The sequence below is a fragment of the Serinus canaria genome, chromosome 23, assembly GCF_022539315.1.
Source record: "Serinus canaria isolate serCan28SL12 chromosome 23, serCan2020, whole genome shotgun sequence".
Taxonomy (NCBI): domain Eukaryota; kingdom Metazoa; phylum Chordata; class Aves; order Passeriformes; family Fringillidae; genus Serinus; species Serinus canaria.
The window spans coordinates 832,477-848,517 of record NC_066336.1 but is presented as its reverse complement, the minus strand read 5'-3'; the positions used below and the strand labels follow the sequence as shown (position 1 = coordinate 848,517).

The 16,041-nt window shown below is 52.5% G+C and overlaps 1 protein-coding gene and 1 non-coding gene across 7 annotated transcripts in view; both read left to right on the top strand.

The window, feature by feature from the left end:
* PUM1 (pumilio RNA binding family member 1) overlaps positions 1-16,041 on the top strand; it is a 79,462-nt gene that overhangs the window by 41,792 nt on the left and 21,629 nt on the right. For 4 of the 6 annotated variants that reach the window (XM_050983166.1, XM_050983163.1, XM_050983164.1 and 1 more), the window contains exons 8-13: positions 1,694-1,787; positions 2,891-2,995; positions 9,045-9,196; positions 12,336-12,474; positions 13,866-14,009; positions 15,464-15,760. In XM_050983166.1, the coding sequence (XP_050839123.1) occupies positions 1,694-1,787; positions 2,891-2,995; positions 9,045-9,196; positions 12,336-12,474; positions 13,866-14,009; positions 15,464-15,760 (931 nt within the window). The remainder of the gene's footprint in view (positions 1-1,693; positions 1,788-2,890; positions 2,996-9,044; positions 9,197-12,335; positions 12,475-13,865; positions 14,010-15,463; positions 15,761-16,041) is intronic. The other 2 variants (XM_050983165.1, XM_050983162.1) reach the window with 1 other exon arrangement.
* Positions 7,052-7,139, top strand: LOC115484700 (small nucleolar RNA SNORD103/SNORD85). The gene has a single exon (XR_003945407.2). It is a non-coding gene; the product is annotated as a small nucleolar RNA SNORD103/SNORD85 (small nucleolar RNA).

Genomic DNA, 16,041 nt, shown 5'->3' with positions numbered 1-16,041 from the left:
CCTGAAGGAAGGAAAAATAAACCCTAAACCCTCAGCAAAAGTTCCTCAAGGGAATCCTGTTATTTTTATTTAGTGAGCAATACATTCTCCATGCCTTTGAGCAGTGAGCAGGTAAAGGAAGTGTTTGGTCTGGGATTTGTGATCCTGGGGCTCTGAAGGCACCTTGGGTGTCCCTGACTTGGCTCTGCATCCCTTGGCCATCCCCTTTCCATCCCATTTCCCGCTTCTGCCAAACTGGGAGGGCACACTGGTGGCACTGGTGGCACTCCCAACACCTGGGGACCCCCAGGCTGCAGCTGGGGATGAGCTGGAGCTGGAATAAATCCTTTGGGATTGAGGGAACAGCAGAGGGAAAAGCTGGGCTGGGGCTGGCTGTGCTGCAGAAATGTGGGGTGGTTTCAGGTGGGGTGTTTCAGGTGGGGTGTTTCAGGTGGGGTGGTTCAGGTGGGGTGGTTCAGGTGGGGTGTTTCAGGTGGGGTGTTTCAGGTTGGGTGTTTCAGGTGGGGTGGTTCAGGTGGGGTGGTTCAGGTGGGGTGGTTTCAGGTGGGGTGGTTCAGGTGGGGTGTTTCAGGTGGGGTGGTTCAGGTGGGGTGGTTTCAGGTGGGGTGGTTTCAGGTGGGGTGTTTCAGGTGGGTGTTTCAGGTAGGGTGGTTTCAGTGGGGTGTTTCTGGTGGGGTGTTTTCTGGTGGGGTGTTTCAGGTAGGGTGGTTCAGGTGGGGTGGTTCAGGTGGGGTGGTTTCAGGTGGGGTGGTTTCAGGTGGGGTGTTTCAGGTGGGGTGTTTCAAGGTGGGGTGTTTCAGGTGGGGTGTTTCTGGTGGGGTGTTTCAGGTGGGGTGTTTCAGGTGGGTGTTACCACAGGCATTGATTCCAGAGGAGTTCAAGTCCTTTGGAGCTGTGGAGTGGAGAATCTGTAGGGTTAAAGGAAATGTGAGAAGGGATTGCTGGAAAAGGAAGGAGTTGCTGCCTTTTGTGCCAGATTTCAGCAGTGTTGGTGTGTTTGTGTGTGAATTAAGGGGTGTTGGTGTGTGAGTTAAGGGGTGTTGGTGTGTTTGTGCCAGGTTTCAGGACGCTGTGTGTGGTTTGTGTCTGATTTCAGGACAGTGTTTGTGTTTTCTGTGACAGAGTTAAGGAGTCAGTCAGTAAGTTGGTGTGTTTGTGCCTGATTTAAGGGGTGTTTGTGTGTTTGTGCCCAGTTTTAGGACACTGTTTGTGCTCTCTGCCCAGTTTCAGGGCTGTTTGTGCCCACTTTCAGGGCTGTTTGTGCCCACTTTCAGGGCTGTTTGTGCCCAGTCTCAGGGCTGTTTGTGCCCAGTCTCAGGGCTGTTTGTGCCCAGTTTCAGGGCTGCTTGGGCCCAGTTTCAGGGCTGTTTGTGCCCACTTTAAGGGCTGCTTGGGCCCAGTTTCAGGGCTGTTTGTGCCCAGTTTCAGGGCTGCTTGGGCCCAGTCTCAGGGCTGTTTGTGCCCAGTTTCAGGGCTGCTTGTGCCCAGTCTCAGGGCTATTTGTGCCCAGTTTCAGGGCTGTTTGTGCCCAGTTTCAGGGCTGTTTGTGCCCAGTTTCAGGGCTGTTTGTGCCCAGTTTCAGGGCTGCTTGTGCCCAGTTTCAGGGCTGTTTGTGCCCAGTTTAAGGGCTGTTTGTGCCCAGTTTCAGGGCTGTTTGTGCCCAGTTTAAGGGCTGTTTGTGCTCTCTCCACAGCTGTTCCAGAGGCCCAATGCACTGGCAGTGCAGCAGCTGACAGCAGCCCAGCAGCAGCAGTATGCCCTGGCTGCTGCCCACCAGCCACACATAGGTGAGTCTGCCTCTCCCCCAGCCTGTTCCACTCCCCCCTCCTGATCCGTGGGGGAACTCCAGGGAAAGGATTGGGAGGGCTTAAAGTGGATTTTACAGCTGATAATCAGTGCCTGAGCAGAAGTGCATTTTTCCAGTTTTGCTTCTGGGTGTCTCTTGCACACTTGAGAAGGCTTTTAAAGGAGTTCTGACACTCACCCTCCTGAGGCTGCTGGTCAGTCAGCAGAGGCTTTGGAAGTCTGAAGCATTAATCAGGGTGACAACACAGTGAAGTGTGGGCAAATGCACTGTTTAATATCAGCTGAATGTGCTGCCAGGGCTCTTATGAGTTAAAAATGTAATGGATGCAAACACATGATTGATATCAATAAAAATTACTTATATATATATATGAATATAATATATATAATACAATCTGAATAATAGATATATTTATTAACTGGGAATAAAGTACTTAATCATGTGTAGAAACCCAGGAAAACAATGCATTCATTGTTTTAGCACAATAAGCAATTTGTGGTAGTTTTTCTTGCCCAGAAGCTCAGTATAAATGTGTTGGGGCTCTCTCAGCTCTGTGCTGTGCCCTTGTGTGGTCAGTGCAGTTCAGGGATTGAAATTATTCAGCTTTTTAACTTCCTCCCCTTCACCTTCACCTCCCCTGCACACCCCTCTCCCGCCCACCTGGCCTTTCTCTAATGATTAAACTGTTTTTCCACTCTGAGCCCTGTCCAGACTGACCAGCTGGGATGCTGGGATGGGTGTGGAGCTCAGGATGGGGTGGTTTGGATTTACTCACTGGAGGAAATACAGAGTAGCAGCAAGCTCTGGTCTCCTGAACAGGGTCTGTCTGCCCTGCAGAAGCACCTGAGCTGTTGGATATGAGGGTTTTACCTCTTTTGGAGCACTGAATCCTTGGAATTGGGGTTTTTTATGCCAGATCTCTGGTTGTCACTCACTGCTTGTCACTCCCTATAGAAAACCACCCACAAAAAGCCTAAAACCACGAAAGCAGCCTGGCTTTGGTGTTGGCCAGGCAGCAGCAGGGGGGTTGTGCTGGGGCTGCAGTGCTGCTGAGTTTGTTTTCACTGACAGGAATGTTTCCAGCAGGTTTAGCTCCTGCTGCCTTCGTTCCCAACCCCTACATCATCAGCGCGGCGCCTCCGGGGACGGATCCGTACGCGGCCGGGCTGGCGGCAGCTGCCACGCTAGGTGAGAGCCCCCAGCTCCCTGTGCCCTCCCTGCCCTCCCTGCTCCAGGGCTGCTCTGCTCTGGGACCAGCATCCTGTGCTGGGAGAGTTGCTAGAATGGTGTGGCTGTGAGTAAAACCAGAATTTGTTGTTAAAACTGGAGAGGAAACGGGGTAATTTTTTGTTTCAGGCTCCCACAGCAAATGGGAATGAATACTGCTCTGTTTTTGGGGTGCTCTGGTGACTGACAGTGGCAGGGAAAAGCTCTGAAAACAAACTTCTGAAAGCCTGGAAAGACGCAGGATGTGTTTCCTGTCAGGAAAGTTGTGTCTCCTTTCTGTTCAGCTTGTGGTGCATCCTGCAGATGAGCTGGGAATTTCTGTTGGGAATTTCCACTTCCCAGGAGGGGAACACAGCCATTCCTGCTGGGGCTCACTCTGGGAACGTGCCCTTTCCCACATGCTAGCAAAGATGGAGCCTCTGCTCTTTCTGCAGGATCTTCCTCCAGCCTTTCATGTATCAGTTCCCAAATTCCTCCTGGACTGGTGGCTCTGGAGGTGCCAGCTCCGTGCCACAGCTCGTCAGGCACTGTGGGGGCACGGTGAGCATGGCACTCCTGCTGGGGGTGCCATGAAGTTCTTGCCCAAGCACTGGGGACAAAGCAGGAATGTGCTTGTAGGAGAGGATTTTCACAGGAGGAACATGGGTTTAGGAGAGGATTTTTAGAAGAAGATGCTTCTGGGAGGGGATATTGAAAGGAAGAATGAGGATTTTTCTAACCATGCCTGGCTCTCCTTGAGCAAGGCAGAGGAATGTTCTGGGCTGCCCATGAGCACTGCTCTCTTTGGAGTGGGCTGTTTGTAGGGGCTCTCAGTGCTGCCATGCTCCACTTACAGCTTGTAAAGTCACTTCAATCCTCTCTTTTTGGGTGGCTTGTCCCAGATCAAACCCCCAGACCTGGGCTGTGTGTGGATGGGACACTCTGTGGTTTCCAAACCCCTGCTGAGCCTTTAAGCTTTGAGGCCATCGTGGGGTCAGCTCTGAAACAGGAATTCAGCGACTGCTGCCACTTGGATGGAGGTTTTAGTGCATCATGCAGATGTGTGTGAAGAGTTTGGATTATAATCTGGGTTTTGGCCTGGGCTGCTGGGAGTTTCATGCTGGGATTATGCAATGCCATGGGGAGATTGGGTGGAGGCAGCAGCAGGCCTTGGCAAAGGGTGACACTGTGTTCTGTGGGACAGAGCCAAGGGCAGGGGCACAAGGACACTGCTGCTGCTCCAGGGCTTGATAACCCTCCTGGGGTGGTGAATGGGGCAGGGAATGAATGAGCTGAGCTGCTGCTGGCCAGTGCCACAGGCAAGTTCAGTCAGGAGGAGCTCCAGGGCTTTGGCAGCCACGGTTCCAGGCAGAGGAGAAGATTTGTGAATGATTCCTGTACTGAGAGGCTCCTGCTTGGCCTTTCTGCATCTCCTCAGGGCCTCCAGAGCTCCTGTCTGGGTAGCAGCAGAGTGCAGAGGAGCAGCAGGTCAGCAGCTTGATTTCATAGAAAGATCTCACAGAAGTGGGCCACGTTTCCAGGAAATACCAAGTGTTGGCCACAAGGCTTTTTTCTTTCTCAGCTCTACTGAAGCTGAGCTGCCTGAGCTTTTGCAGCCTCTGACCAGGAGAAAAGCCCATTTAGGCTGTGCTTAACTCAGGGTTTAGACATTTGAACTGGAAATAACACCCCAGGGATACCTAAAGCATCCCAAAATTGGCATCAGGGCCTCTCCTCGAGTAATTCTAAATTCATGACTCTTGAAGGAGCCCAGACAATGTGTGATGTGCTGGGTGTATTTATGCTGTTACACCCCTGGGAAATAGGAGTTATTTTAACCCTCTCATCAGGCTTGGACCCTAGAAATGACAAGATAAACTTCATGTTGATGTTTATTTCAGAAAAGCATTTTGCCTAGGCCTGAGCAGGTTTGAGAACCCTTTTTTTCTGTCATGACTGAGAGCAGCACTGGAGTAACAGGAGACAATTTAAATGCTTATACAAAGCCAGAAAGCCTCCTTGATGTGCCTGGGAGTGTTAAATTGGGAGGACTTGGAGGAGCTTCTGAGATGGAAGCAATGAGTTTGGAGTTTATTGCTCACAGTTCCTCTCAGAGCAGAGAGGAGACTTTGGTTTGTGTTTTATGGCAGAGATAATCTGTCAATTAAAGTTCTGCCATTCTGGCAGGTTTGTCATGATTGTGAGACTGGCAGCTCTAGGATAATGCTCTTCTCTTCCCAACAATAGCAGCATTTTAAAGAACAAATTTGAATGCAGGGGGAAGAACTTCCTAAAAAAAACCCCTCATTTAGATTTTAAACTGTGGGGAAGATATTGCTGCCTTTGAATTGCCTTCCATCATCTGAGAAAGATGTCACTCAAAGAACTGAAAACTTGGCCTTTTTTAGGCCAGTTGGGAAATGATTCTCTCTGGGGTGGAGTGTTGCAGGTAGCAAAGTGTTCCTGTTCTTTGTGGGGAGGTGGAGGAGTGCTGGGATAACCTGGTGCTGGGATAACCCTGCAGCTGGGCTTGTCCTGGGTACCCAGCAGTGCCAGCCTGGGCAGTGCCCGCCCTGCTGGGCTGGGGCAGCACCCCTGAGCTCAGCTGCTCCCTGCCAGCCCTGAGAGCAGCACCCTGGGGGTGCCGTGCTGGGAATGCCACAGGATCACCCCACAGATCACTGGGAATTGCACAGGATCACCCCACAGATCACTGGGAATTGCACAGGGTCACCCCACAGATCACTGGGAATTGCACAGGGTCACCCCACAGATCAATGGGAATTGCACAGGATCACCCCACAGATCAATGGGAATTGCACAGGGTCACCCCACAGATCACTGGGAATTGCACAGGATCACCCCACAGATCAGTGGGAATTGCACAGGATCACCCCACAGATCACTGGGAATTGCACAGGATCACCCCACAGATCACTGGGAATTGCACAGGATCACCCCACAGTTCACTGGGAATTCCAGGGGATCACCCCACAGATCAATGGGAATTCCACAGGGATCACCCCACAGATCAATGGGAATTCCACAGGATCACCCCACAGATCAATGGGAATTGCACAGGATCACCCCACAGATCACTGGGAATTGCACAGGATCACCCCACAGATCACTGGGAATTGCACAGGGTCACCCCACAGATCAATGGGAATTGCACAGGGTCACCCCACAGATCAATGGGAATTGCACAGGGATCACCCCACAAATCACTGGGAATTGCACAGGATCACCCCACAGATCACTGGGAATTGCCAGGGGTCACCCCACAGATCAGTGGGAATTCACAGGGATCACCCCACAGATCACTGGGAATTGCACAGGGGTACCACAAACCCTGGAAATGAAGGGTCACTGGGAATTCCAGGGGATCACCCCACAGATCACTGGGAATTCCAGGGGATCAACCCCCAGATCAGTGGGAATTGCACAGGGATCACCCCCCAGATCACTGGGAATTCCAGGGGATCACCCCACAGATCAATGGGAATTCCAGGGGATCACCCCCCAGATCACTGGGAATTCCAGGGATCACCCCACAGATCACTGGGAATTCCAGGGGATCACCCCCCAGATCACTGGGAATTGCACAGGGGTTACCCACAAACCGCTGGAAATTGGAAGGGCTCACTGGGAATTCCAGGGGATCACCCCACAGACCCCTGGAGCTCCTGGCCTGCTGCCTGCAGCCTCTCTGAGCTCCTGGGCAGCTGGAGCTGCTGTCACTGCTGCCCAGCTGCCTGTCCTGCAGAGGAGGCCGGGGTGGGCAGGCTGAGGTGGCAGCACAACCCCTGAGTGCTCTCACACATCTCAGGGATGTTCTGAGCACATTCCCAGCTGGATTTGCTGCTGTTCCCTGCACGGGGCAGCTCTGGCTGTCCAGGGGCTGATGTGACACAGCGTGGGCAATATTCACCTCCAGAGGTACTGGAATTTTTCATTTCCAAGGAATGCCCAGCTCTGATGAGAGCAGGAGCAGGTGCAGCATCTCCTGGAGGAGGAGCAGCTCTGGGTGCTGCTGGCTCTGGCAGTGATGCCACACTTGCCCTCACTGAGAACTCTGTTCAGTAATGAGCCTCTCCTCTCCTGTGCTCGGAGCAGCTGAGCCAGACTCGCAGCCTTTTCAAACCCAGCTGCTGCAAACTTCAAAGCCTCCTCTGCTTTTGTACACCCAAGGCTTTGGCAGCAGCCTCTGCCTAGGAGAAAAGCCCATCTAGGCTGAGCTTGGTTGATAATTAGAGCTGAGACTAATACATCCCAGAGAGATTCCCGGGTTTTGCCCAGATGAAGGGACTGCAGCAACTCGCAGCAGCCCGAGGGCAAATGCAGGTTAATGACTTGCATTGAAAGGGAGCAGTTGCAGCCCTTGCCCTGTTGGGTGCAGGAGAGCCCTGGGAGCTGGGCTCTGATGTGCATTCAGTGATTACAAACAGGTTCAAATCACTCCCTGCCTACCTGTCTGTGCCTGCTGCCTCCGTGGCACTGATTCATTTGCTGCAGGTTTTGTTTCCATTTTAGCTGGCACTGCTCATGAATTTCCAGGGTGGAAGGTAAGAAGTGAATGGTTGCTGCTCCAGATCTGAGTAGGAGAAGAAGATCAACCTCTCTGATTCAGTAAATCCAGCAAGGATGGGCTTTGGGGTGAGATACAAATCCAGGTGTTCAGCATCTGCCTGGAATTAGCCAGCACCTCCAAGCTGGGCACCTCAGTCCTAAATGTGGGGAAAGCACAGTAGTTGAAACCAGAATAATGTAATGAGAGGAACTCTTACATGTTTGAAACGTGAATTTAGCATGGAATGAATGTTCTGAAGTGTGGATGTGGGAGCAGGAGCTCATCCAGCTCCTTGACATCCTGCAGGAGTTCAGCTGGGCCTGGTACTGTAAAAATCAAGAAGAAAGGAACAAAAACCAAAAGGAAAAGGGACTTCTAGGATTTTCCCCCCTTGTCAGAGCCAGGCTAACCCTGAACACTGCTTTCACCTCCCTTTTTGTGTCATCCCTCATTTTCCCTGGTGTCACAGATTTGGGCAGAACCCAAGTGCTGAGTGTTTCTCTCTAAAAAGAAAAAACTCCTGTTTTTACTCCAGACATGACCAAGGTTCTGTAAAGATTTGTTTATTCCAGTGTCACACCTGACTCTGGCTCTGCCTGAGCAATTCCTGCTGTGGGGAGGGAGCCTTGGAATGGGGATAATTTGGGAATCAAAGGGAACACTTCTGCTTTTCTGCTGACCTTTCCTAAAGATATCAAACAGTCATATTAAAAAATATTTTTGGATTCCCATCTGTGTTACTGGGTGGGAAGGGCTCCTCCCTCCAGCACTGAGAGCTTCCTCAGCATTATTCTAACTGGGATTATTTAAGGAGAGAGGCTGCCATTCTGCTATCTCCAAATTTCTGTGCTGTCCTGAGACCTGATAAACACAAGGAAACTTCAAAAGTGAGGCTTTTTCTGCTGCTCTCCAAGATTATTATTATTATTATTAATATTGTTATTTTTAAGGCTCTTAAGTTTGAGGAGGGGGATGTGAAGTTTGAGGAGGGAATGTGGGAAGGGACAGGATCGTGCAGCCTCTTTTTGGGGGAGATTTGCAAATGCAAAGCAGGGCTGGGAAAAGCATTTTCATACTCGAGGGTTGATGCACTCGAGCTGTGCAGAGGGTTTGGTAATTGAGGAGGTGGATGGCAGCGAGCTGTGAATGTCAGCTGGGGTGAGAAGTTATCTCTCTGCTTGAAACAAGGTTCCTCTGTTGGGCTTGGAGATTGTTGTTTCTTCTCTGTAAAACCAGGGCACACCAATAAAAACATGGAATCACTGCTGGCAGATTTTTACCTTGTGAAATTCCAGGTCTGACTTGAAACTCCATAAAACGTGTGAGCCCAAGGCCAAATCCCTCTGTGTTTCAGAGGGTTTCACACGGATCCCATTAAACCAGCCACAGTGAGCAGGTGTTTTTGGGGTGCTGTGTGTCCCTCGCCCCCCCAGGAGCTCACCCTGCCTTGCTGTGTTCCAGGTCCAGCTGTGGTGCCTCACCAGTACTATGGAGTCACTCCCTGGGGAGTTTATCCTGCCAGCCTCTTCCAGCAGCAGGCGGCCGCCGCCGCCGCCGCCACCAACTCAGCCAGCCAGCAGAGCACGCAGCAAACGCAGCAGGGCCAGCAGCAGGTAAGGCTGGCACCTCCTGGGCAGGGACACCTGGGCTCTGGGTGGGGAATGACCCCCAGGGATCAGGGACTGCAACCCCTGGCCCTGCACAGACCCCCAACAATCCCAGCCTGGGCATCCCTGGGAGCGCTGTCCAAACTCTGCTGCCTCTGGGCTGTCCATGCTCCTTCTCATGCCCGTTCCCCTGCCCATCTCATTCCCATGCCCTTTCCATTCCCATGCCCATTCCCATTCCATTCCCATTCCATTGTCCATGTCCATTCCCATGCCCCCATTCACATTCTCATTCCCATGCCCATTCCAATGCCCATTTCTGTTCCTATGCCCATTCCAATGCCCATTTCTGTTCCCATGCCCATTCCCATTCCCATGCCCATTCCCATTCCATTCCCATGTCCATGTCCATTCCCATGCCCCCATTCACATTCTCATTCCCATGCCCATTCCAATGCCCATTTCTGTTCCTATGCCCATTCCAATGCCCATTTCTGTTCCCATGCCCATTCCCATTCCCATGCCCATTCCCATTCCATTCCCATGTCCATGTCCATTCCCATGCCCCCATTCACATTCTCATTCCCATGCCCATTCCAATGCCCATTTCCTTTCCCATGCCCATTCCCTCTGGGGGAACAGCGTCAGGGAGAATTCCTTCCCAGGAAGGGTGTTGGGACAGTGGAAGGGGTTGCCCGCTGGAGTGGAGTCCCTGTGCCTGGAGGTGTTTAAGCAGAGCCTGGGTGTCACTTTGTCACTCAGTGCCATGGTCTGGGTGATGGGGTGGTGGCAGCTCACAGGTTGGACTGGGTGATCTCAAAGGTCTTTTCCAACCCAGCTGATTCTGTGGAAGACCCAGCCCCAGCCTCGCCTGGCACAGCTGCAGCCATTCAAACCCCTGATGTTCTCCATGACTGATCCTGACCTCAGCTCTGGGTAGTTTTAATGAGTAGAAAACCCTTTGGCCTGTCCTGAAGACAAAGGGACAGGAGCCATCTGTACATTTGTAGTTTGATTTATCCATCATGCAGGTGGAGAGTGGCACCTGTACCTGGGTGGTGGTGAATTACTCTCGGTGCTCTGGGGAACACCAGTGGGTCAGGCTGGGAAGGGCCTGAGCTGTGCAGCAAACCCGTGGTGCTCTTGGTGTGTGAGGGGGAATCACCAGGAACCAGAGCTGGGCTTCAGTTCCCTTCCCTCAGCAGCTCTCCTGTCTGCTCCTTGGTTATGGCAGAATCAAGAGCAACTGGCAGCTGAATTTTTCAGTTCAGAAGCTGAAAACCCTTTAAAAACCAAACCCAGTGTCAGGAGATGTTCTGAGGCCTTTACAGATGCAGCAGGCATGAGCTGAGAGAGCTTTGCAAAGGCTCAGCTATTAAAATAAAATATCTCAGTGCCAGTGGCCTTTATGGGATGTTTCATTACTTTTATGGCTGTGGAGCAGGCGTGAGTGGGGTCAGGAGCAGGGTTTGGAATGCAAACCTTGCTCTGAGGGGATGCTGCAGGGATTGTTTGCATTAAAAGTGCTGAGGCAGAGGCTTTGGGAACCTGGAGCACTGAGTGTGGACACTTGATTTGTCACCCTTGTGACATCTTAATAGTGTGTTAATAAAACCCACCAGCATTCCAGTGCTGCAGTCTGCACCCCCTGGAATTCTTGGCTCCCAGAGATTCCCTGGGCTGGAGGGTTCCTGTCAGCAGTGGAGAGAGCCAGGGAGACTGATCCAGTGATCAGAACCTGACTGTGCTGTGGGATCCAAACACTGAGGTACCATCTCAGGGAGACTGGTGATGTGCACTGCAGTGATTGGGGTTAAATCACACACAAACTCATGCATAAAACAGCATCTCTTACTTGCAGAGTTTAATGGGATTTTCTTTTTCCATTCAATCCATCTGATTGAACCTTTTGCAATCCAGGTCTGATTTTCAAAGTTCCCTTTGCTTTTGCCAAGGCATCCTGTTATCAAATCTTCTGTCAGCCAGGTCCAAAGTCCATCATCTGTCTCATGTCCCCCAGCATTCCAGTAGGTTCCTGTGCAGGCTCTGGCAGGCTCGGGGGGCACTGCCCAGTCAGTGAACCTGGGCATCCTCCCCAGCCTCTCTGTGCACAGAGTCAGTGTTTCCTGTTAAGAACTCCAGCAGGTGGCACCCACAATGTCACCTCTGTGCTGGTGACACGGGGCTGGCTCCTTCAATAAGCTGAGCTTGCAGGTTCCTGCACCAGCTCTGAGCAAGGCTCTGCCAAGCCAAGCCTGGCCCAGGTAATTGCGGGGTGGCCACTCTGCCATTGTCCCTTCTGAGGGACTCCACCACAGCAGCTCATCCCTGCAAACCCCATTGTGGGCTCTCTGGTCATGATTTCCTGTGATTTAAATCTTGTGTCACCAGGTCTCTGCCCTCCGCAGGAACTGGTGGCTTAGGGACACCCATGTCACCTCCTGTCACCTGCCCCCAGCTCTTGAACTGGGCTTTTTAAGGTTCTGCTCAAGAGGGCTTTTAGTGGGGCTGTGGTGACAGGGACCAAATGTTAGCTGGGGTGGGCAGGTGGCTTTTACACACTTCTGGCAGAGGCTGAGTGTTGGAGGTGGGATCAGGGAATTCGAAAGGTTGAAGAATCTCTGTAAAGATCATTGAGTCCAAGCATTAACCCAGCACTGACCCCTGTTCCAGGCACCACTCTCTGTGTTTTGCACACTTCAGGGATGGGGACTCCCCCACTGCACTGGGCAGCCAAAGCCTGAGCACCCTTCAGTGCAGGAATTTTCCTTGGTGCCCACCCTGAGCCTGCCCTGGCCCAGCCTGAGGCCGTTCCCTCTGCTCCTGTCCCTGTTCCCTGGGGCACAGCCCGACCCTCCCGGCTGTCACCTCCTGGCAGGAGCTGTTCAGAGCCACAAGGTCCCCCCTGAGCCTCCTTTGCTCCAGGCTGAGCCCTTTCCCAGCTCCCTCAGCCCCTCCTGGGGCTCCAGCCCCTTCCCAGCCCCACTCCTTGCCCCTCCATGTCCTTTCCGAATGTGAAGAAAAGTGAATTAAGAGCAAAGGAGGGAAGTTTTCCCCCTGGTGCTGCTCCTGCTCCTGCTCCTGCCTGGTGACAGTGGCTGTCTCCTGGATCCAGAATAACCCAGTGGCTGTCTGTCCTCTGCAGGTGCTCCGTGGAGGGGCCAGCCAGCGTCCCCTGACTCCCAACCAGAACCAGCAGGGCCAGCAGACGGATCCGCTGGTGGCCGCCGCCGCCGTCAACTCCGCGCTCGCCTTCGGCCAGGGGCTGGCAGCAGGAATGCCAGGTACCAGCACTGCCAGGCCAGGAGAGCCTGGGAAGTGGCATCTGCCAGGGCTGCCTGTGCCTGGCACCAGGAGTGCCTGCTTGTCTTGGTTTGGGGCTTCGTTCTGGGGTTGGGTGTGTCCCCAGCTGGCAGCGCTGAGGGGTCACAGGTGACAGCAGTGTTATCTCCCTCTGCCTGCATTGTACTCCAGGAATTGATTGCTCCTGTGGAAAAACAGCTCCAGATTTTTCTCTGGATCCTTCAAGCTCATGGGATTTGTATTTTAAACCTCAGAGGTTTCTTAGTGCATTCATTCATCTCAGCTCTCCATCCCTGCCAGGTGCTTGACTTAACAGGGGCTTCCTTCCACGATTGCTCTTCCAAGAAGCTTAAAAGTAGGGGAAGAAAAGGGATAAAAGGGAGCAGGGTTTAGTTCTCATTTCTAGCTCTTCATTGGAGGAGCTGCTGTAGGAATTCTGACTCTGATCCCTGAGGCTTTGGGGTAAAGTGCTGCTGAAATTCAGTTATTCAGGATATTATTGTGATGGCAAAGCACAAACCTGAGCTCATTAGAATAACGTGCAGATATATCCTGCTGGTCAAATGGAAGGAAAAAGGGATTATTTGGGCTCCAGGCCTCCTTGCTGGCACTGTCATGGCGTTGTTAATTGGGGTTTTTTACTTTCTTATTTTTAAGAATGTTGCAGTATTAAGTTACAAAGAGAACTGTGCAGATTTCCAGCAGTCTGCAGATTTCCTTTAATCTCTGTTATTTGGGTTGTATTTGCAAAGCAAATACACGCATATATATAATTGTAGATATGTGATTGTACCTGTATTTGCAAAGCAAATATTCCCAGGGAGCATTTTCTTAGTGACCCCCCACCTTAGAGAGTCACTACATTTAATTGCATTGTTTTCATTTGATGTAAATTCCCTAATGAGGTGCCTAAATCACCGTATTCTGTCATTGTGCTGCTCTGTGTATCACCAGCATTTATGAGAGTTTATTTACATGCATTAAAGAATATTTTATGGTACCAACCTTCCAAAACGCAGAAGTGGAAGTTCCCTGTGGGTGCACCCTGCAGCCCCAGCTCTGAGCAATCCCAGCACATGTTGTACATATCGTGGAGCAGAAATGGTGCTTTTGTATTTTAAACCCTTTTTTAGCTGAATTTGCACTGGGGACAGTGTAATAGAAAAGGTTCAGGGGGCAAAAAGTCTTTTCTACCTGAAATTCTTAGTGTAACATAGTGGACATTCTTGGGGAAAGCAGGGCTGTTCTTGCTTCTTTTTGGTTTTTTTTACTTCCATTCAGCATTTCCTTTAAAAACCCTCTTGCACTGCACTCACCTGGACATGGCTGATGTGTTTGTCACCTGCCCTGTCACCTGTGCTTGCCTCTGCAGGTTACCCCGTGCTGGCTCCTGCTGCTTATTATGACCAAACAGGAGCCCTCGTGGTCAACGCCGGGGCCAGGAACGGCCTGGGGGCTCCTGTGCGCCTGGTGGCCCCTGCCCCTGTCATCATCAGCTCCTCTGCAGCCCAGGCAGGTGAGTCCTGTCCCCTCCCTGGATCAGGCAGGTGAGTCCTGTCCCCTCCCTGGGTCAGGCAGGTGAGTCCTGTCCCCTCCCTGGGTCAGGCAGGTGAGTCCTGTTCCCCCCTCCTCAGGCAGGTGGGGGGGGGTTAGGGTGGTTCAGGCAGGTGACTGCTGGTCCCCCCCAAGTGCCTGCTGTGTCCCCAGTGTCCCCACCCCTCCGTGCTCCGCTGGCAGTGATGACAAACTTGCCCTCACTGAGATCCTTGCAGGGATTGTTGTTGAGAAACATCCTCTGTGCTCAACCTGGGCTGAGCCTCCGGAGCAGCCACGGAGAAGGGCAGGAGCAGGAACCTGAATGATTTTGCAGAGTTTCATGGCAGATATTTTAAATTTGTCCCCTGGCACCAGATTTCCTACCTGCTGGAGCCTTCAGAATTCCCAGTGGCTCCAGGGAGAGCTGAGAGCCCCTGCAGGGCCTGAAGTGGCTCCAGGAGAGCTGCAGAGGGACTGGGGACAAGGATGGAGGGACAGGAGCCAGGCAATGGCTGCCAGTGCCAGAGGGCAGGGCTGGATGGGATCTTGGCAATTGGGAATTGTTCCCTGGCAGGGTGGGGAGGGGCTGGGCTGGAATTGCCAGAGCAGCTGGGGCTGCCCCTGGATCCCTGGCAGTGCCCAAGGCCAGGCTGGACACTGGGGCTGGGAGCACCTGGCACAGTGGGAGGGGTCCCTGGCACAGTGGGAGGGGTCCCTGGCACAGGGGGAGGGGTCCCTGGCACAGTGGGAGGTGTCTCTTGGGTGGAACAGGATGAGTTTAAAGTCCCTTCAATCCCAAACCATTCCATAATTTGTGCTTTATGACACCACCATGCCTAAAATGGCCTTTGCCATGAGCTGCTTTGGCATTTATTTGGGTTTCTTGGGAGTTCAAGGCTTTTAAAAGGATTTTTCAATCTGTTGGTGTGAGCAGCCTCTGCCAGCACTGGGCTCAGATTATGAAATAGACCTTTTAATTGTTTTCTCATAGCTCTTGTTTATTTTGCTTTTTCTTTAACTTTGGAACTGGCTGAAAACCAAAAGTCCTTGTGTTCGATGTTCTTGGCACCGAGGTTCATGTTTCATGTGCTGAAGGATCATTTCAATTATTTCAAAACTCTGGTTTCTTAACTGGCCCTTGCAAGCGTGAGGCTGCACTGATTGGACTCTTGGGTCTTTGGAGACAGAGCCATTCCTGGTTTTGATCTGTGCGGCTCCAATAGCACAAGAGCAGCAAGAACAGCTGGGCATGGCTGGAGTCTGGGGGCTGTGGGCAGCTCAGATACAATAAACAGAAATTATGCTCTTTGGTTCTGAAAGAAAAAACTTCAAGCAACTCAGAGCAACCTCCTAAGTTTTAACTTCCAGAAGTCTGATGGAAATGGATTTTTTCAGCAGCTTTTCCCTTTTTTTCCCCATTTTTGTGTCCCGCAGCTGTGGCGGCGGCGGCGGCGTCGGCCAACGGAGCGGCAGGGGGGCTGGCAGGGACCACCAACGGCCCCTTCCGGCCCCTGGGCACGCAGCAGCCGCAGCCCCAGCCCCAGCAGCAGCCCACCAACAACCTGGCCTCCAGCTCCTTCTACGGCAACAACTCCCTGAGCAGCAACTCGCAGAGCAGCTCGCTGTTCTCGCAGGGCTCGGCCCAGCCCGCCAACACCTCGCTGGGCTTCGGCAGCAGCAGCTCCCTGGGAGCCACGCTGGGCTCGGCGCTGGGCGGCTTCGGCACCGCAGGTGAGCACTGGGGCTGTGCCAGCGCTGCCAGCCAGGCCTGGGGACAGGTCAGCAACGGGACAGGGCTGCTGTGCACACCTCACCTCCGTGTTGGTGTCACCAGTGTTGCAGGCAGGACGTGCCTGGCCTTGTCCGGCCCCGCTGCTGAACCAAACATGCTCAGCATGTCCCCAAAGGCCTCAGTGTGTCCCCAAAGGTCTAAGCATGTCCCTAAGTGCCACAGTGTGTCCCCAAAGGGCTCAGCATGTCCCCAGACTGCTCAGCGTGTCCCCAAAGGGCTC